At 43.1% G+C, this 22,459-nt stretch overlaps 1 protein-coding gene across 3 annotated transcripts in view; it reads right to left on the bottom strand.

The window, feature by feature from the left end:
• The window catches only part of CEP85L (centrosomal protein 85L), a 168,670-nt gene extending 146,369 nt beyond the window's left edge, over nucleotides 1-22,301 (bottom strand). For all 3 annotated transcript variants that reach the window (XR_011388554.2, XM_002714781.6, XM_089333724.1), the window contains exon 1: nucleotides 21,879-22,301. Coding sequence is in view for 2 of the 3 variants with exons in the window: in XM_002714781.6 (XP_002714827.5) it covers nucleotides 21,879-21,951 (73 nt within the window). In the remaining variant the exon portion in view is untranslated. The remainder of the gene's footprint in view (nucleotides 1-21,878) is intronic.
• Nucleotides 22,302-22,459: the final 158 nt, after the last annotated feature.

The raw sequence follows: 22,459 nt of genomic DNA, 5'->3' as shown, positions 1-22,459 counted from the left end.
CGGCACACCAGATTCTGTCCCAGTTGCCCCTCTTCCAGGCCAGCTCTCTGCTGTGGCCAGGGAGTGCAGTGGAGGATGGCCCAAGTACTTGGGCCCTGCACCCCATGGGAGACCAGGAGAAGCACCTGGCTCCTGCCATTGGATCAGCACGGTGCTCCGGCCGTAGCGCGCCGGCCGCAGCAGCCATTGGAGGGTGAACCAATGGCAAAGGAAGACCTTTCTCTCTGTCTCTCTCTCACTGTCCACTCTGCCTGTCAAAAATAATAATAATAATAATAATAAAAATTTAAAAAAAGAAAATAACTAGTTTTACATAGTAACTACTGCCATGAAGAATGGCTCAACAAAATATTTTCTGTAAAGGGGCAGGCAATAAATATTTTCAGCTTTGCAGGACATTCAATCTCTGCCTCAACTACCCAACTCTGCCAACTGTAGTAGTAAAGCAGCTGTAGACAAAAGATTGGGTGTGATTATGCTGCAATATATATCCATTTACAGAAACAGGTGATAAGCCAGATTTGATCCAGTGGGCACAGTCTGTAACCCCCTAATCTACAGTAAAACATCACTATTAACTGGAAAATATTCTCTTAGGATCAATTGATTCATAATGCATAACTCTGTCCAGCATGTTCACTCATTTCTTTATCTTCAAGAAAAGCTGGCTCATTTAGGTCACCTACTGATGAGCCATGCCATTCAGTTCATTCAGGTCACTCATGAGTCACTTACTGAGGCATTGCGAGGATTCCCAAGGTAAACACCAGTGACTGTTTTGGATTTCTTTGTCCAGAATTAAATGGTCTCAGTTTATCTGTACACTACAGAATGCATGGACAATGTCAATTATGTAATATGTATGATGTTTAAAAAATGGCAACTTGACTGGACCATGGAGAGCCCACATATTTGGACAAACTATTTCTGTGAAGACTGCTGCCTCTAAAGTAAAACACTGCATGTTCCTGCTTTCCAACTTAAACTGAAACATAAGCCCCAGGGTCCTGAGGGCTGAGCCTTCAGCCTTCAGTCTGGAACTAACACCATCAACTAACCTACGTCTCCAGGTGCCAACTCATCCTGCAGATACTGAGACCGGTCAGCCTCCACAATCTTGTAAACTAATTCCTCATAATTAATTATCTCCTACTGATTCTGTTTCTCTGGAGAATCCTAATACAACTTGGGGAAAAGAGGGAAAATCTTAATTTTGCCTTAGGGATATTGGGGGTTAGGAGCAGGGAAGGAGAGTAACCTTCTGTCAGGAAGAGAATAGTCAGAATCATCAATTTCCCTCATAGCATCTCATCAGTATTATCTATGCAATATAACACCTACTCAACTGATTTCCAGAGCACCTGAGTACTTTCAATTATCTGTTAATCTATCTCTGATCCAAAAGCTGTCTAAAAGAAATGACAGAAAAAATGATCTAAGATGTACTACCACTCCACCCCTCTACAAGATAAATTTTACCTTTAAATCATAGAATACAAGTGCTCCCTGACCTACAATGGCATTATATCCTGGTAAGCCCATCAAAAGTTAAAAATATCACAAGTTGAAATGCACTGAGGCCGGCGCCACAGCTCAATAGGTTAATCCTCCACCTTGCGGCGCTGGCACACCAGGTTCTAGTCCCGGTCGGGGCGCCGGATTCTGTCCCGGTTGCCCCTCTTCCAGTCCAGCTCTCTGCTGTGGCCCGGGAGTGCAGTGGAGGATGGCCCAAGTGCTTGGGCCCTGCACCCACATGGGAGACCAGGAGAAGCGCCTGGCTCCTGCCTTAGGATCAGCGCGGTGCTCTGGCCCCAGTGCGCCGGCTGCCACAGTCATTGAAGGGTGAACCAACGGTAAAAAGGAAGATCTTTCTCTCTGTCTCTCTCTCTCTCTCACTGTCCACTCTGCCTGTCAAAAATTAAAAAAAAAATTTTAAAAAAAAATGAAATGCACTGAATATACTCAGCCTATCAAACATTATAACTTATTTAGCAACAGGGCATTCTATACAGGGTATTGGCTGTTTCTCTTCGTCATCTTGTGGCCTTCCCCTGCTGCCACCCAGCATACAGAAATTTCTATAATCTTGAGATGCTGCTATCACCCCGCATCTCAAGAGAGTATGGTACCACACATCACCAGCTCAGGAAAGATCAAAACTAAAAGTAGTACGTATTCTACTGAATGCATATTGCTTTTGCACCATTATAAGGTTGGTAATCACTAAGTTGAAACATCAGGTCAGGGATTGTCAGTACATACTTAGAGCCTATTTTCCTATCAACTCAGGAAAACAGCCTCAGAATTTCCTTTGGAGGACTGCTACCTTATAAGCTTATGCCTCTAACTTTTTTATAAAAAGACACAAAAGTAAGTAGTCATATAATATTTTAAGCTGTCAAACTGTTTATGTTTTTAGGAAAAGGCAAACACACACACAAAAATAAAGTGCTAATGTATAATTAGAAAGAGAGTAAGCATGGGACAGACGCTGTGGCACACTAGGTTAATCCTCCGCCTGCGGTGCCGGCATCCCATATGGACGCCGGTTCTAGTCCCGGCTGCTTCTCTTCCAGTCCAGTTCTCTGCTGTGGCCTGGGAAAGCAGTAGAAGATGGCCCAAGTACTTGGGCCCCTGCACCCATGCGGGAGACCAGTAAGAAGTGCCTGGCTCCTGGCTTCAGATCTGTGCAGCTTCAGCCATTGCGGCCATTTTGGGAGTGAACCAATGGAAGGAAGACCTTTCTCTCTGTTTCTCCCTCTCCCTGTCTGTAACTCTCTCAAATAAAATAATCTTAAAAAAGAAAAAGAGAGTAAGCGCACAAAAAATAACATTCGTTACACAAGTGGTTAATGAGAAGAACAAATTTCAAAGAAAAACATAAAATTATGAAAAAAATCACTTGTGGGGCTGGCGCTGTGGCGCAGCAGGCTAATGCCCTGGCCTGAAACACCAGCATCCCATATGGGCGCCGGTTCTAGTCCAGGCTGCACCTCTTCCAATCCAGCTCTCTGCTATGGCCTGGGATAGCAGTAGAAGATGGCCCAAGTCCTTGGGCCCCCCGTATCCACGGGGGAGACCTGGAAGAAGCTCCTGGCTCCTGGCTTCGGATCAGCGCAGCTCCGGCGGTTGTGGCCATCTGGGGAGTGAACCATCAGATGGAAGACCTACCTCTCTCTCTCTGTCTCTACCTCTCTCTGTAACTCTGACTTTCAAATAAATAAAATAAATCTATAAAAAAAAAGAAAAAATCACTTGTAAATAAATATCAAACTTAAAAGACATAGTATTTTTCATTGATAGTATTTTCAGCTATCAATCTAGCAAAGATATTAAAACAAAGAAAAATGTTCCTAGAGTGCTACCATATATTGCTAAAGGTAATATTAATTTGTTCATTACAAAAGAGAAATCTTTGGAAGAGTTGTTAGGCAATATACCATGAGTCTTTGAATGATACTCAACCCAATAGTCCACTCTTAAAAAAATAATACAACATCTGGAGGAATGAGATTCTAGACAAAAGACTGCTTTAAGTATTATTTCTGAGAAGAATAAAAAAAACAAACCCAAAAAGGGGAAAGAAACAGGATTTTGGCCATACACTGTCAACACAAATAACAAGATAGAAAATGTGATACAGGGAACCTCACAAATAATTTCAGATTTCATGATGTCTAGGAATTCTCTGAACTCCTCTTTGCTTATCCCTACCTCAGAACCTACAACATTACACTGAAGTTACCTGTGCTTGTATCTGTCTTCCTTCTGGACTGCAGTAACATGCACTGAGAGCAAAGACCAAGTGTCCCAGCCCTGAGCCAGAGCTTCAGTCAGCACACAGTAAAGATTAACAAACGCGAAGAATGCACACACCAATCGAAACAGAGAAACAACAAAATAGTGTAGATAATTTTCTTTGGATGTTAGGATTAATGGTGATTTTGTTAACCTTTATGCTTTTATTTTCCTTTTAATTAAGTAGTTTAATAATCAGAAAAAACCTTTATTTGAAAATGCTTACACCCCTTATCACTAATAAGCCAAATAATTTATTTATCAGTTAAACATCACTTAAACATCATATAAGGGAGAGAGGGAGGGATGCATGGGTGGGGAGGGAGGGAAGGGGGGAAGGAAGGGAGGGAAGGAGGAAGGAGAATGAAAATGCTGAAGCTACTTTGAGTTGTAGAAGCTTATTCTGGGGAAACATAGCAACTCATGTATCTTGACAAAGACTGGTGTGGCTCACCTTTTCCTAAAATGGTATCCTCATTTCTAGGAAAAGGAAACAGGTACTAAGTCTAATCACATCAAATAAATAAACTGGATCAATCACTGAAAACTGATGACTAATCCAAAACACCCTATCCTTTTAAACAAGCAAAACATTTCATTTGTCTATGAAAGTGTTACTGTAATCCTATTTTTGCTAAAGTTTTCCTTTTAAGAAAAGGAATAAAACAATTTGCCTAGGTTTCACAGAAAGACAGAAATAAAATAAAATGATAAAACCTTCTGCATTAGTTCATCTCCTCCAGCCTGAACTCATTTATCCTAACCTTTAACTAAAACTACATCTTTAAAGAGAACATTCAATGTATTTTATGTGCCTAACACACTAAAGATGATAAATAAATGTCACATATAAAATAAAACTCTCATCTTTTAACTTAGATTGAAGTCAAAATCTGAGAAAAATGACACATCTTGTCTCTAGACAAGTCAATTCAGAAACATGAGGCAGAGTAAGCCATATGTGACATATGCTTAGTAGGTGATTTAATAACAAAAATCACTAAGAATAGCTATAAGACTGTGCTACTAAAATGAGTTAGAGAAAAAGTGGGAGAGACAGAGAAAAAGGTCTTTCATCCGCTGGTTCATCCCCCAAATGGCCACAACACCAGAGCAGGGCAGATCCAAAGCAAGGAGCCAGGAGCTTCTTCCAAATCCCCTGTGCTAGTGCAGAAGCCCAAGCACTTGGGCCATCTTCTACTGCTTTCCCAGGCCACAGCAGAGAGCTGGACTGGAAAAGGAGAACTGGCGCCCATATGGGATGCTGGCACCACAGACAGAGGCTTAACATACTACACCACAGCACCAGCTCCTTCCCTCCCTCTCTCCCTTATTGATGTTTAAGTGATAAGGGGTTTCAACTCTTTTAAATGGAGTATCAAATGACATGGGATAAGTTATAAAAAAATTATTAGTTTCTCACATTGAAAATACAAAAGATTATTGTCAAAGAAGCTACCTGTTATATTTTATTTTCCATCTGTAGCTTAATATAAGCAAAAATGCATTCAGTATCAACATATATGAATGTATATTACTAAATTTAGAATAATAATCTCCTCATTGAACATTTAATGACAACTCTAAGCCAGAAGAAAATAAAAACATCATACCATTGATAAAGTAAGTTTATACTTAAAAAAAGCTGAATACATATTGTAAATCATGAATACAAATTGCAATGTTTTTTAAATGCAGGTTACCACCTGTTAGCAGGTTTTAACAATCAACTTACAGACCCACCTTTTAAAGTAAAATAGAAAATAGAAAATATCACAGTAAATTTCCCTCATCAATAAGTTGCATCTATTTCCTATTTTAACATCTCTAAAATGCTAACAGCTACAAAATACTGGCACAAAGCTCAGAGAGTGGCTGTCAACTTTCCCAATTCTACATATCAATAGAAATCAATTTATAACTTATACGGAATTACAAAGAATTAAATCCAGGTTACATAACAACAAAATCTTCCTTAACCCATGGGTGTAATCAGTTGCTAAAAGTTTTCATTACATTTCAAACATACTAGTTACATTAAGCTCTCCTCTCCATCCCCTCTATCACAGATCATATCTTTTGGCTGAAGAGCTAAAATTATCTCCTAGAACCCATTCTCTTGTGGAGTGCCTCCATCCAAGCCAACCTCTACCCTTATCTAATAATTATTTTTTTAGACTCAAGTACACATGCTTATGTCATTCTCCTGATCACAAAGGTCCATGGGTTCCTTTCCACATATTAGCTAAGACTCAAACTCAAGTTTGACAAAGTTCTTTAACTGGCAGCCTTACTTTCTAACACTGCAGCTCCTACCTCCCTACCTCGTTTCCTTACAACAATCTCTAGCCACACTTACCTAATCACAGCCTCCGAACAATCAGGCTTTTTCATGACTTCAAACTATTTCCCTTCTCTACCCTCTTGGAGGGTCCCAGTTCAGACAAGTTGCTCTGACTTCCCTGATTCCAAGTGTCACTATTTTGTTCACTCCCAAAGTCAAATTATTCTCACAGCACTTATTAAATTATATTAGCCCATATGTACATGCCTGTCTTCTCTCTCACCAAAATGGGATCAGTAAAAAACAAACTTCTCTTTCATATCCAGCACCTAGCACACAGCTGCACATTCAGGCAGGCTCTCAGTAAACACAGTCATTATTACCACCAGGTACTCAATAAATGCTCACAGAATAAAGTTAGAATTTGGGAAGCCTTACAATGGGAGATACATAAATACCCTTCCCTTAGAAGAGGATTAAAACAAGGATTTTATTTGGTGGTGGTTGTCTATTTCAAAATCCAGGCTATTTTAAACTGTCCTTCCAGCCAGTTTGCATTTAAGTATCTATTTATAGATCAGTAAATATTTATTAAAGCAGCCTTATAAAAAGTAATTTTAAATGGTCTGAAGAGCTGATGGCCAAAACCAAAAGCCTAGTAAATATAGGATAGACTCCACTAGGTCAAAAAGACACAAAAAAGTCACACACAGACATATACAAACACATAAACTGAACATTACATCACATAGAAAATATTTATATTAATAGTAGCCAGAAAGGGAAAAACAAACAGCCACAAAAAAAAACTTATAATGCACTGGATAATATCTAGCTAAATTGACAGAAACATAGTACATACAGTAAAACCTATACTCTTCATCCTAGTCCTCCACTCCATTTCAGTACTGTTTTTCTCTAGGGTAAGTGGCTATGGTCACAATTTTTTCTCTTTCATTATAGAATTAACACGATAGCTTATGGAAAAGAATGAAACCAAGCAACCTGGGTTCAAGTTCATACTACCTCTTTTTAACAATGAAACCTAGAAGAGATCACTTCGCATCTCTGTGCCTCAGTTTCCTCACATGTAAAATGACAGCATTCACCTTACAGAATTGTGATAAATGACTTTGTAAAGACATTTAAGAAGTATATACATCATAGCAATTTTCCAGGATAAAAACTATAATAAAATGGAGGAAAATGGCATGAAGGGAAGATAGAAAGGCTTACCTTCACTTTAAACCTTTCTGTACTGTCACCTTTTTAAAAACAAGCATATGTATAATTTTAATAATCAGGAAAATTATTTGGCAAATGTCAATAATAATTATGCCTCTCATGAGGTACAATACCCTCCTGTCTTCAAAGTTTTTAATCTTGCACTTTTTCCTTCCTATTCAATCAAGGACTTCTATAACACCAACAGCTTCTCTGCTAGCTATTTTTCATTAGCATGTTTACAAATATGCATCGCCTTCAGAACACAAACACAATGCCTCTCTGACACTCACTATTTTTTAAACATCTGTATTCCGGAAAATTAAGCATACAATAGCTTTCTACCTCTTTGATCTCCAAATACTTGCAGACCAGGGACTACATAAGTACATCCACTAGCAGGCTGCTGGAATATTACATTAATGCTTATATTTAGAATTAAGAAAAAGTAATACAGTAATATTTAACACACAGAGTGACACTGGAAACCTCACTTGGATTATCAGAGTATCATGTCACATAGATAAGTAAACCGAGGGAAAGGGGAGAGTTTTGCACAAGACTGACAATGACACTGTCCATCCATATGATTTCTGTGTTCTACAGTGCATTGCAGTTTGTGCCTGGTTAAGCAGATTGACATATTATATTACACAGCTTTATCTAAACCAATCCTCACTAAGTGGACTAGTAGCTTAAAAATATTACTACAGGGGTCACAGTTGCAGTGCAGTGGGTTAGTTCACTGCCTGAAATGCCAACATCCCATATCTGAATGCTCGAGATCCCTGCTAATGCACTTGCAGAAGCAGAGAAAGATGGCCCAAGTACTTAGGCTTCTGCCATCCATGTGGGAGACTCAGATGGAGCTCCAGGTGCATGATGGAACATCTCTCTCTCTCCTTCTTTCTGTAACTCTGCCTTTCAAATAAATATAAACAAACCTAAAAAATATTTTTTTCTGTAAAGAAATCTAAAATTGAAAAAAGTGAAGATAATGCAACTACAAACAAGAAAAAAGGTCTAGCTGAGCCTCCCATGTACTCATCACTCCTTTCACAAGAGGAAAAAAAGTGACCAATCAGATCTGATAGTAACTACCTGATAAAATAAGTTAATTATCTTAAAGGTAAAGATTACTCTTTCAAATAAAGAATCCAATATGAAGAGGGCATTTAAGGGGACAACACAACCCACATACTTTCAAAGCTGAAAAAATAATTTTAAGATCATTTTTATGGACCACTAAAAATAGGGCATCAAATACCATGAATGACGATAATGCATTCAGAAATCAAAAACATTATTTTTTAAAAGTACATCTTATAATCAATGAACTATAATCAATATTGGATACATATAATGGACCATTTGGATGAAATAATTTACTATTAACTGCACAGGTTCAAAAGTTAAGGAATCTGCGGCAGAAGTTTAGCCTAGCAGTTAAGTTGCCATTTCTCATATCTGGAATACCTGAGTCTGGTTCCTAGCTATGGCTCCTCATTCCAGCTTCCTGCTAATGCAGACCCTGGTACACAGCAGTGATGCCTCAAATTGGGTTCCTCATGTGGACAGAGTTGCCAGCTCCTGGCTTCCACACAGCCCTGTGGCTTCCATGTACATCCCAATCTTGGCTGTGGAGAGCATTTGAGGAGTGAACCAGCAGATGGGAGTGCATTCTCTTTCTCCACCCCACATAAATAAATTCTTCAAAGAAAATTAAAATAAGTAGCCCACTGTTGAACACCTACTACTTTTATGAAGAATCGGTCATATTGCACCAAGAAAAATAGTCAAGTAACAGGTAGCAAAAGAGGAAAGGCACTGAGAGGCTGTGTGTACTTCCAATTCCAAATTGATCTATAACTGTCCTAACTAGAAGTGAAATTCTAGGTCAGAAAAAAGTAAGAATTAAGAATAAAAAAAAGATCAGGTTCCAAGACTGGAAATAAAGTAGTCATTGAAGATGGTTCCACCCAGTTAGTATCACCAAGTTAGTGAGTATACTTGTTGACATAAACACACTAGCTAGATTTTACAAAATTATTATTAAAATCTAGCTCTAACTAAGCTGATTTTCTTGCATTTAAGGATTTAAATCAAAATTTTAAGTAATCAGTAGATAGGATATATTGCTTAGTAAAATACAAAACAAGAGAGAGGGATGGGGGAAAGGGAGATATTGAACCAAGTATACACAGTGTCAGACCAGGGGAATAAATTTTACCAACTTCTGCTTTGTACATAGCCACAGTTTAAAAATGTACTGTTTATTTCAAAATTGTAAAAGAATAATTTTTAACATTTTTACAACAGAAAAAGTTGGTGAGATAAAGGATATGTTAATTATCTTGATTTACTCTTTCTACAATGTATAATAGGTCAAAAGATCACAATGTAGCCCATAAATATATGTAATTATTTTTCAGTTTTAAAATAACTTTTTAACATGTTTATTTACATGAAAGGCAGTTAGAGTGACAGAGAGAGATTTTCCATCCTCTACTTCACTCCTCTAATAGCCACAACAGCTAGGGCTGATCCAGGCCAAAGCCAGGAGCCCAGAGTTCCTTCAGGGTTTACCTGAAACATAGCAGCCGGGACTTGGAGGTTGGCATCACAGCACCCAAAATAAATAAAATTAAAAAAATATATGGGGCAGATGTTACACTGCAACAGATTAAGATGATGTTTATGACACTGCATCCCATATCTGTTTCTGGTTCAAGTCCTAGCTACTCACCTTCCTGCTGTGACCCCAGAAGTCATAAGGGGATGGCAAAAGTGCTTGAGTCCCTGCTACCCATGTGGCAGACCTAGACAAAGTTCCATGCTCCTGACTTTGGGCTGGTCGAGCCCTGGCTGTTACAGGCACTTGAGGAGTGAATCAGTGAATAGAAGATCTCTCCTATATCTCTACTGCCCTCTCTGTCTTTTGGCCTTTCCAATCAATAAATAAATCTTTTTTAAAAAGTAAATTAAACATAAAAAGGAAATCTAGAAGTTTACTCAACTACTGTGTGGGGAGCAACTCGGACTAGACTAAGTTACTGGAATTAAGACTTATTCTATGCATCTGCTCTCCCACAATATGGCGCTGGGAGAGGAGAAAACAGCTTCTACGCAGCTGCCTCCAGTTCAGCCAATAAACTGTAGGACTTGCTCCTGATTGGAGGAGAGCGGCGCGCTCGGTGTGTGGGTAGCAGAGCATGGATTGGTGGAGAGGACTATATAGGAGGAGAGAGACGGCATGCACGAGGAACATCTAAGAGGAACATCTAAGGGGAACACCTGTGCAGCCCCCGAGAGAGCCGGCCGGCGGTGTGCCGCTCCCCTGCGGAAGTGGGGAATGTGGCAGGGGGAACCGCCCTTCCACGGAGGTGGAAGGGACAGCAGCCAACCCGGGAAGAACCAGCAGCAAACCCGGGGAGGGCCGAGCAGACGAAAGAACAGCGCAGGGTCCTGTGTCGTTCCTCCACGAAGACGGGGAGCGACATAATGGTGCCGTGACTCGGATAGGAAACCTAGGAGGGAAGAAACGGGAAGAAGTGGAAAATACCGGAGAGAGAGACTAGCAAACAGCCTAGGGAAAAGCCGGACGGAAAAGGTGCCGGAAGAAGCTATTGAAAGCCTAGGCATAGACTCGGATATGGACTGTGGGAAAGAAGTTAGGATTGAAAGCGAAAGTGAAAGCTTTCATAGACTCGGATGCGGACTATGGCGGGGAAGCTAGGAGATTGAAAGCGAAAGTGAAACTTGGAGGAGGCTTGGACTCGGATACGGACTGTGGGAAAGAAGTTAGGATTTAAAGTGAAAGCAAGAAGAAACTTAGACTTAGATACGGACTGCAGGTTGAAAGTGAAAGTGAAACCTATAAGAAACTTAGACTTGGATACGGACTGTGGGGAGAGGCCAGGAGAAATGAGGGAGGAATATTGTTGGAAGAAAACTTAGGGAAACATACCGGGTAGAGAAAAATGTTAGGGAGGATGAAGCCGCGAGTGCAGGCCGAGGCGGAGACGGAAGCCATCTTGGAATTCTTCAAGTCACCCCGGGGAGCAAGAGGCGAAGATCTGGAACCAGAGGCAGAGATGTGGGCCGCCAGGTTGGAATTCACCAGGTTAGTCCGGGGAACTTGGATTGAATGCTAGTGGCGGAGACGTAAGCTACGCTGTGTGACTCGCGGAAGCCGCCGCGTGCAGAGAGAGCACGGGGCGTGAATAGATAGGGAACGCGGGGCTGGCGCGAGGCCGTGGTTCGGACGCGAAGGGGCGTGGAGACCGCGGAGTGTGCGCGAGAAGCCGAGCCGCGCAGAGCTGGGAACCCGCCGGCGGGGCGAGGCGCCGGGAAGCCGCGCAGAGCCGTGAAGCTGCCGCGGGGCGAGGTGCCGAGAAGCAGCCTCGGGGCGGGCGCCGGGAAGCCGCAGGGATAAGAGAAACAGAAGTTTAGAAGTAAAATGAGAGAAATAGGAATGCCCGAAGATAGAGAAATAGAGAAATAGAAAGGCCTCCCCACAACACAGCAATGAGAGAGCTTGGATTCGGTCTGCCTGATTAGGGCGATAAGCACCAGCAGGCAGCTCGACCAGAGTATGAGCTGCAGGTCACCGAAGATAGGCACGAATCAACACCAATAAGCCTCCCCACAATATGGCAATGAGAAAGCTTGGATTCGGTTTGCCTGATAGGGCTTGTAAGCACCTGCAGGCAGAGCAGAGCATGCGCTGCAGGGCACCGAACACAGGCACGCATCAGCGCCTAAAAACCTCCTCACAACATGGCGAAGAGAGGACCCGGATTCGGTTTGCCTGATTGATAGGACTTGTAAGAACCTGTGGCAACTCTAGCAAGCAGAGCAGAGTGTGTGCCGCGGGGCACCGAAGACAGGCGCGTATCAACGCCAAAAAATAAAAAGAAAGGGGGATCTGTGGGGAGCAACTCGGACTAGACTAAGTTACTGGAATTAAGACTTATTCTATGCATCTGCTCTCCCACAATATGGCGCTGGGAGAGGAGAAAACAGCTTCTACGCAGCTGCCTCCAGTTCAGCCAATAAACTGTAGGACTTGCTCCTGATTGGAGGAGAGCGGCGCGCTCGGTGTGTGGGTAGCAGAGCATGGATTGGTGGAGAGGACTATATAGGAGGAGAGAGACGGCATGCACGAGGAACATCTAAGAGGAACATCTAAGGGGAACACCTGTGCAGCCCCCGAGAGAGCCGGCCGGCGGTGTGCCGCTCCCCTGCGGAAGTGGGGAATGTGGCAGGGGGAACCGCCCTTCCACGGAGGTGGAAGGGACAGCAGCCAACCCGGGAAGAACCAGCAGCAAACCCGGGGAGGGCCGAGCAGACGAAAGAACAGCGCAGGGTCCTGTGTCGTTCCTCCACGAAGACGGGGAGCGACACTACTGCAATATAAAAACAGATGCTTCAGATATGATCCTGAATTTCCTTGTTTTTAATTCTACTGCAACAAGGCCCTTAAACTATATTGGTTCAGGCTTTTGTTAATATGACCTCAATAAGAATGATCAGATGGATAAACAAGTAGTCTGCCTTTCACTGAAAAAGTATGAATTTGAACTAATAAATATTCATTGAGTACTTAGAAAAAGACCTCAAGAAGGTCAGAACCCAACATAAATGACTGTCTCTATGAAAAAAATTACATGTTTGTTGATTTCAGTGTGTTGACAGACCAGAGTCCTGTCTCACAGTTATATGAAATACAGTGTTGAAAATGGTATTTTGACAGCTATTCAGAATGAGAGCCACATATTTAACTTATTCTTTCCATATGTGCGGGTTTCAGTTGAAAAACTAGAAAAAAATTAGGTCCAGTAAAATCTAATGAGAAACTGCTAATACAAACACTACAAATGTAAGACAGTACACTAAGTGGTATTCCAGAGGCATTACTATTTGTCTTGTAAATAAACTGCTTCACAATAACAGCTATATGGTAGTAAATTACACCACAACTAATCAGGACTCAGAAAAAATGAAGAATGAAGACACTGATCAAACTTCTCCTAAACTTCAAAACTGTAAGACTAATGATGAATGTCACTTTTCTCGATTAAACCACTGACCTTCAAAGGAACCAGAAGGAGCAGGTGTTTGGCCCAGCAGTTAAGATATGGATTAGGATGCCTGCATCCCAGATCGGACTACCTGGGTTCAAGTCTCAGCTCCACTCCTGACTCCAGCTTCCTACTAATGTGCACCTGTGGGGAGCAACCGGACTAGACTAAGTTACTGGAATTAAGACTTATTCTATGCATCTGCTCTCCCACAATATGGCGCTGGGAGAGAAGTAAACAGCTTCCGCACAGCTGCCTCCAGTTCAACCAATTAACTGTAGGACTTGCTCCTGATTGGAGAGCAGCGTACTCGGCGTGTGGGCAGCCGAGTTGGGATTGGCGGAGGAGGACTATAAAGGAGGAGAGAGACGGCATGCACCAGGAACATCTATGGGGAACATCTAAGGGAACCCGTGCAGCCCCCGAGAGAACCAGCCGGCGGTGTGCCACTCCCCTGCGGAAGTGGGGAATGTGGCCAGGGGGAACTGCCCTTCCACGGAGGTGGAAGGGATAGTAGCCAACCCGGGAAGAACCAGCAGCAAACCCGGGGAGGGCCGAGCAGACGAAAGAACAGCGCAGGGTCCTGTGTCGTTCCTCCACGAAGAGGGGGAGCGACATGCACCCTAGGAGGCAGCAGGTGACAGCTCAAATCATTATTTCACTGCTACCAAGGCAGGAAAAGTGGACTGAGTTCCCAGATCCTGGCTTCAGCATGGTTCAGTCCAGCCATTACAAGCATTTGGGGGACTAAACCAACAGATGGGAGCTCCCTCTCCCTCTCAAATAAATTTTACCAAAAAAAAAAAAAAAAAAAAAAAACAAAAAACTAAAGAAAAGAAAGCACAGTAGGCTAATTATTCTTCAACAACCTTTTTATTTTTCTGATTCTTAGGAATATAAGTGCCCCCACACAATATATTTAAATGCCAAAATTAAAACAAAATTTGTCTTAAAATATTTCAAAGATTTCAGAAAACTTTTAAATATCTGGAAATTTTCTATCCCAAAATTAAAAATCTCTAGTCAAACATTTCATTCTGAAAATGAGAAGGAATGCTCAGCATTAATGAAAAAGCTTCCCATATATCATGGCAGGGCAAACATTTGGCCCAACTATTAAGCCCTCAGTTACAACGCCCACATCCCACATTAGAGTGTCTGGGTTCAATTACCACCTCCCACTTCTGATTCCAGCTTCCTGCTCAAGCAGTTGAGTTCCTCCCTTGCAAGAGACCTACATTAAGTTCCTGGCTCCCTATCCCTCACCACCCCACTGTGAACATTTGGGAAACGAACCAGCAGTTGGGAATTTATCTGCATGCTTGCTTGTAGTATCTTTCTTTCTCTCTCCTCTTCTCAAATAAATAATTTTAAAAAGGTTAAGTCATAGAAAAATCATATACTTGTATATATAATTTCTTATGGCTCATAGGCATATAATCTTTGCCTCTACAAAAGCAATGTAACCAACTGGTAGAAATTGTTAAACTACATGAAATATAGTCCAAAGCTTTCAACCCACTCTCTTCCTAAGGAGCAACGAAAAACTGTTCATGTCAGAACTCTGAAATTTAATACTGGAAAGTATCTTTTTTAAATATCAATATTCACCAGATATCTACTCTGTAAAAAAGGACATAACAAAAAAGTTTCTGACCTTATACTCACTCCCTTCAAAGTAACTAAAATCTTGTAAACCACGTGAATTAATTTAGTACTACCTAATGATATCTCAAAACAATTTATCAAGGAGGGAAAAAGAAATAGTAGAGGCAGGCGCCGGCACTGTGGTGCAACAGGTTAAAGCCCAGGCCTACAGTGCCGGCATTCCATATGGGAGCCAGTTCAGTCCCAGCTGTTCTACTTCCAATTCAGCTCCCTACTAATGCACCTGGGAAAGCAGCAGAGGATGGCCCAAGTGCTTGGGCCCCTGCACCCACGTGGGAGACTGGGAAGAAGCTCCTGGCTCCTGGCTTCGCCTCAGCCCTTGTCACTGAGGCCATTTGGGGAGTGAACCCATGGATAGAAGACCTCTCTCTCTCCATAACTCTGCCTTTCAAATAAATCTTTAAAAAAAAAAAAAAGAAAAAAAAAGTAGAGGTAGAGATACTCTTCTGAGGGAGATTCTCAGACCAGAAGGAGGTCAGTAAGAGCATGAAATGAAACTAGATGTCAAAGTCTGGTGCCTGACTGGATCTTCTATTCCAATAGGAGAATACTGTCCAATAGGTCAGATGTCTCCAGCAGAGTTATCTGATCCAGGCTCAGCTACCCGCAATGTAAAGCACACCAGGGGTTTCCTGGACAAATCCAAAACACTTTCCCTAGTTATGACACTGAACACCTCAGGCAAACCTAGATTCCCAGTCACATTAGTTTGAGGAGTGGTAAAGGGAAAGCAATTTAAACATCACTGAGCACCCATATACTGAACCTTATGCAACAGAGCGAGTTCATTGGATTATTGGATTACATATCTTCACCAATTTCAAAATGTTAAGTCTGTCACTGGAACTGGGCAATGGCACCGATCATTTCCTGCTGACTCATCTGACATTGCCTCTTTGGCGATCACTCCTGCTTTCTGTGCCCCTTCTTCCGGAACACCACATTCTCTGGATTTGACTCCTACCTCCCTGGCTGCTGCTTCTCAGTCTCTTCAACTGGCTTGACTTCCTCCACTGGAATAGAAAATACAAGTATTCCAAGGCTCAGACCTCTGCTGTCTTATCTATACTCTCTGCTGTTTTCTCCATAATACCTCCATGTGATCCACCCACCTCTATGACCTTACAGTTTCACACAAGCAACTCCTCCTACATTCCTATCTCCCTCCCAGTGAACTCCCCACTGAGCTTCATACTTGTATACCCAGCTGCCTACTCAACATCTCACCTAAATTCCTAAGGAGCATCTCAAACTTCACATGGCCAAAACAGAATAATCAGTCCACTGAGATTCCTTAGACTCCTCACCTCTCTGGAAATGACACCACTATCCATCATAATTACTAGGTCAAATCTAAGATGCCATCTTTGATTCCTCATCCCTTCACCTGTCACCTCCAAAACATCAGTAAATCCCTTCATCTTTATTTCCCAAATACATTCCCAACCTTTCCTCATTTCTCCAATTCCAATCTAGTCCAAGCCATCATCTCTCAACTACTAACTGCAACAGCCTGGCTTTCCTACTGCTATTCTTGCCCCTTTACAATTTCTCCCTCCATGTAGCAGCCAAGATCGATCTGTGATCACCAAGGTTAGGGAATGTCTGTTACCTGTGCCCAGCACTGAGAACATAATGTTTGCCCCACAGCAGGCACTCAATGTGCTGAAAGAATGAACAGGCTCCTCTGCTGCCCATGCATAGCTGGCTTACTCACATAAAGAACAGAATCCAAATAATGCCTTACATTACTACCAGGCCTTCCTAACCTCAGACTGTTGTTTGGGAAACTCTAGACTAATTGGCTTTGATATTCCTCCAACTCTCCAAACTCATATACACCTTGGAGCTCTGACTGTTTCAGTTCCCTCCACTTAAACACCCCTCCCTTCATGTCTGGCTCCTTATCATTTAGGTCTCAGTGCAACCCTGCCTCCTCAGAGAGGTCTTTCCTGACCAGTTTACCCAAAGTAGCCTTGCCCATTCTACACCATCTTACTCAGGTTCCTTTCTTCATACTACTTAACATTAGCTGAACTATCTCATTATCTAATCACTGTTTCCTCCCATTAGAAAATAAGCTTCCTCAGAGCAATGCCCTCACCTTCCTTGTTTAATGATGTATCCCAGAACTAGTACAATGCCTGACACACAACTAGTATTTATTGACAGAATAATTCACAAACATACAAAGGTGACAAACGCTAGGCTAGGTAATGTCAATATATTTTTCTCATTACAGAAAGTAGAAAGTTGAAGTAAAATACTGGCATAAAAAGCAATTTTATGTTCATTTTATGTTGATCATTCTTGTTCTTAAGTGACCTTACACAATAAATGCTTTTTATTTTACCAGTACAAAATATAAAAAATTTTTTAAATTTTTAAAAAAATGTATTTATTTATTTGAAAGGCAGAGGTACAGAGGAAGAGGGAGAAACGGAGAGAGAGAATCTTCCATCCACTGATGGAAGAGGGAACTCCATCCAGGTCTCCCAAGTGGATGGCAGCTGCCCAAGGACTCAGGCCACTTTCTGCTTTCTCAGGCACATTAGCAGGGAGTCAGATCAGAAGTGGAGCAGCTGGGAGTTGAACTGGTACCCATAGGGGATGCCAGCATCATAGGTGGTGGCTTAACCCACAAAACCACAACACAAGCCCTGAAGATTCTTAAAGTTATAACAATGATATGTTGTGATTTAAATGTTATCTAGATGATTACATTCTTCATTTATTAGTTCACAATTTCTGATAACTAATTAAGCTGTAACTCAGTAAAATATTATCTAGGAGACTTCGTGTCTTCCTCATCTTCTCAGAGCACACATACACACATTTTACCCAGACACAAAAATCATGACTCTCTGAAACCTTGCTGTTTACAATATTAATAGAGGTTATCAACTCACCATTTATTGTCTGGCCTCAGATTAATTTACGGGCTTCATTCAAGATAAGATGTGATCAAATTCCAATTATTAATTTAGTTCATTTCACAAAAGTCATCACTAATCTTGAGATTCATCCCTCCTTATGAAAGAACATGTCCAGCTGAGTTTAAGCTACAGAGTTATATTTAATTGTTACCATAGTACTCTTACATCCATCTAATTCAGAACCATGGCAGAAAACCTTATTATTTGTTGTAATCATACCAGCTATTACCACTATCATTATGACATCACTAAACAAACACCTTTTGACAATGCATTAGCTACAAAAATGTAGACTTGAAGCTCCAGGCAACAAACAAGAAACAGTTTCCTACCACATTTTATTTTTAGCAGACTTTTAAGGTATAATATTCTACCTCAAAATGTTTTTAAGGGTTATTGTATTAATATTTTAAAATATTACTTATCAAGAATATTAACAACTGCAATATTAATAAGTACTCAAAATATCACTATATCATGCTAGACCTCAAATGTCTAAGGGAAATATTTCCTTTTAAACTAGCATGCATTTTGAACAACGAGGTAATCTCAAACATACTCAACCAAATGTATAATTATTTGTTCTGGTTAAAATCAGCCACCTAGTGGCAAGGGTTAGGTGCAGCACTTAAGTCACCACTAAGGATGCCGCATCAAATACCAGAGTGCCTGATTCAAACCCAGGCTCCACTTCTGAGTCAGCTTCCTGCTAGTGCATGTCCTTCCTGGGAGGCAGCACATGATGGCTCAAGTATTTGGGTTTCTGCCGCCCATGCGGGAGACCAGGATTGAATTCCAGGCTCCTGGCTTCTGCCTGATGCAGCCCTGGCTACTGAAGACTTGGGGAATGAGGCAGCAGCTGTAAGATGTTAAGTCTGTCTCTCAAATAAAATGAAAAAAAAAAAAAAAAAAAATAGCCATCTAACCATAACTGTAAATGGCAAAAAGGGGGGTGGGGAACTTTCATTTGATCTTTGCATGGAAATATTCATTTTGGTTTATAACAGTTATCCTGGAAAGTTGAAAAACAATTGGTAAAGCCAAAATTAAATCCTAAAGTAAAGGTTATTTTAGTTCAGTATTTGCCAAACCATGCTTGTTACTCTTTCTTCTTTTATTGCAGTTTCTTTTCTTTTTTTTTTTTTATTATTTTTTTTTGACAGGCAGAGAGGACAGTGAGTGAGCGGACAGAGAGAAAGGTGTTCCTTTTTGCCATTGGTTCAATCCCCAATGGCCGCTGTGGCCGGTGCGCTGCGGCCGGCACACCGCGCCGATCCGAAGCCAGGAGCCAGGTGCTTCTCCTGGTCTCCCATGCGGGTGCAGGGCCCAAGGACTTGGGCCATCCTCCACTGCCTTCCCGGGCCACAGCAGAGAGCTAGACTGGAAGAGGAGCAACTGGGATAGAATCCGGCGCCCAGACAGGGACTAGAACCCAGGGTGACGGCACCACAGGCGGAGGATTAGCCTATGGAGCCAAGGCGCCAGCCTCTTGCAGTTTCTTAAGAATCTTCCTTTAATTTTTTAGAAACTTGGTTCTGTACTACCTTTGGTTCTCCCTTTAGTCTAGTTAGAAGAAAACAAGCCAACCAGCTTCAAGACACCTAGAATCAGCCCACATATTGAGATAAACTCATTTTAATACCAGGAATTATGTTTTATCCATAAACAGTCTTCACACTGGCCCTCAGGACCAAAGAGATTGCTGATAAATTCAATCAGAAGACAGATTATCTTTGTTTTCAGACAAATTTAAACTTGCTCAAAGTAGTCAAAAGATATATTTGACTATTTTGAAATGTGTATTTCATCAAATTTTCAGAAAGGAAAAAAGATCCCCACTTGAACTCAGAAGTCACCCTGACCTTCACCATCTGTTCGTCTGCTAAAGAAACACAAAAAGTTTCACCTAAGGAATACTTCCAAAAGCTAACTTTAAATAATTTTACATATTTATTTGTCCAAGAACAGAATAAAGAAGCTACTCCTGAAAAATAATTACAATTCATTCTCAGCACATACATGAAAAAAAATCTTAATGTTTTCTCACTGCCAAAGCCCAGATAAAACACATATCCTTGTACAGAAATACTGCCTAAACTCTTTAAACTTGGATTATATTTATAAAGTATCTTCTTTCAGACTATATTCTGTGCCACAGCTAACTTCCAGAAGTTGCAATATTATAAAAGGGCTTCAGTTAATTAACTTCTAAATACTAAGATGTTTTCTGCTTCACAGAAAACCATGGAAAAATAGACACAATGCTTCTGTGATACACCTCTAAACAATTACTATCACAAATAAATTTCAAGAGGTTAAGTTACAAAGACATTACAGATGGCTTTTAACATGTATAGACAAACTGAAACCACTCTGTCCATCCCCCAGGGATAATGAAGTATGAATATCAATCATCAAAATTACTTGGTTGGCAGACCTGGTGAACTCTCCATAAGCACCAGAAACCTCTAAACTGCTGCCACCTCCTCCTCCTAGGACAAATCCTGTACATTTTGGAGAAAAATAACTCCCTATTTAACTTTGATTTTTGTTTGTTTTACTAAACTTGGGCCTTCATTCTCTAAATGTGTTGCAGGACTAAACAGAATGATTTTAAGCCTAACTCTGGAGATGGATAGATATACTTTTTTAAAACCCGCATCTCAAATATCTAAACTAGCACATATCTGAATTATTCAAAATTGTAACCACAATCTGAGTTACCTAGTGCTTGGTAGTTTTAAAATAGAAAATATTACCACCAAAAGACCCCTTCTTAAAGGCTGCTTCTGCTTTTTTTTTTTTTTTGTCTTGTAAAGGATGGCTTTGGAAATATATACTAATATGTCTCCAAGTTACACAAGTCAACCTCCAACAGTGTGTAGAACAAGGTTACTAAAACAGGAAGCCCCAGAACCACCTACTATTACAGAGAAAAACTGGGGGTATGTGATTTTGGGGTGGATAAAGGGTCCATGTAACTTCCACCTTTTCAAATGGGATCAAAATGCAATTATCATCAAAGTGCCTGGAAGGATGGTCATCCTTAGCTAACTTGTCACGGGCAACACTAGCCTTATTTTCCACCCCAAATGCGGCGAGGATCTGTCCTCGCCTAGCGTCTCCCACTCAATTGGGGAGCAACGCAGGCATGAAATGGCTGTCCTGGGCACACAACCCCTCAACGCAGCACCGATCGCCGCAAACCCCTCATTTTCCTAGAAGGGGCCTGGAAGGAGCTAACGGATTAACAACCCCCTTGCTCAATGGTGCACTGCCCCAGGCTGGACGTGACCTCCTCCCCTAACGCCGGGGCAGACTGCAGGGCGGCGACCAGGTCCTGAGGGGCTGAAGTCCCCTCGGGGGTCGCTTCCTGCGACCGCAGCCCCAGCAGCCTCCTCCTGCCCCAAAACGTGCCGTAGAGGAGCGGCAGCTGGCGTGCGCACAGCAGAGCTGGGCCCGCGCCCCGCACCGATCCCGCGGGCGAGCCCCGAGCCGCCGCCGCCGCAGCACGGTCGCAGCGACCTTCCGCCCCGGCCGCCGCGCGCGGCCGGCAAGCCCCGTTAGCCGCGGCTCACACTCCCCACAGGAAAGAGGATGACGGCGGAAACAAAGCCCAATCCAAGGAGGGCCCGAGGGAGCTGAAAGTTGCGGACGCTGCGGCTGCGGGCCGCTACGCTGGGATGCGGGACGGACGCGCCCGGGACCGCCGGGGACCCGGAGCTGGCCGCGGGAGGAAACGGGGCGGGCGGGCGCGCGGCGGCGTCGGAGAGGCGGCGGCGGCGGGGAAGGCAGGCCTGAGGAGGGAAGGGAGCGGCGGCGGGGTCCCGAGGCGTCGCGGTCGGCGTGTCCCCCACCCCAGCCGGGTGCCACCCCGTTCCTCACCGGCCGAGAAGCTGCGGGCCCCGCCGGGGCTGTCCCGGCCGCCGGCCTCCGGGGCCAGGAAGCGCCCCCACATCGCGGGCGGGTGGGCCGGGGGCGCCCGATTCCCCACGTCCGTCCTCCTTCGCCTTCGCCTCCTGCTTCTCCCGCGGCGGAAACTTGTGCGGAGCCTGGGCCGTGGCAGCGCCCGCAGGAGGGCGGGCGGCTTAACGGCTGCTCAGCGACGGGCGAGGAGCGAAAGGGCCCGATTCGCCGCAGTGGAGGCGGCTGCCATGGCCAAGCCGGAGGGGCTGAGGCCCGTGCTGGGGAAGCGGCGGCTCCGCTGCGACTGCAGCTGGATCCCTGGCTGAGCCCGGGCTCAAAGGCTCTAAAGCGAAGTTGCAGCTGCGGCTTCTCACCGCCCCCGCCGCCCGCGGAGCCGGAGCCGGGGCCGGGGGCGAGGCCAGGCGTGGGCGGGGCCTCGGGCGCATACTTAAGCGTGCGCGACGCGGGGCGGAGACTGCGGGCCAAGTGGGTGGGCACCCCAGCCCTGCGGTGCACCTCCCGCAGTAGACGGGCTGGTCTCTCCCTCGCCCGTGCCGGTG

Source organism: Oryctolagus cuniculus, chromosome 5 (assembly GCF_051225735.1).
Source record: "Oryctolagus cuniculus isolate XC-2025 breed Fujian yellow rabbit chromosome 5, ASM5122573v1, whole genome shotgun sequence".
NCBI classification, from domain to species: Eukaryota; Metazoa; Chordata; class Mammalia; order Lagomorpha; family Leporidae; genus Oryctolagus; species Oryctolagus cuniculus.
This window is presented reverse-complemented; position numbering and strand designations above follow the sequence as displayed.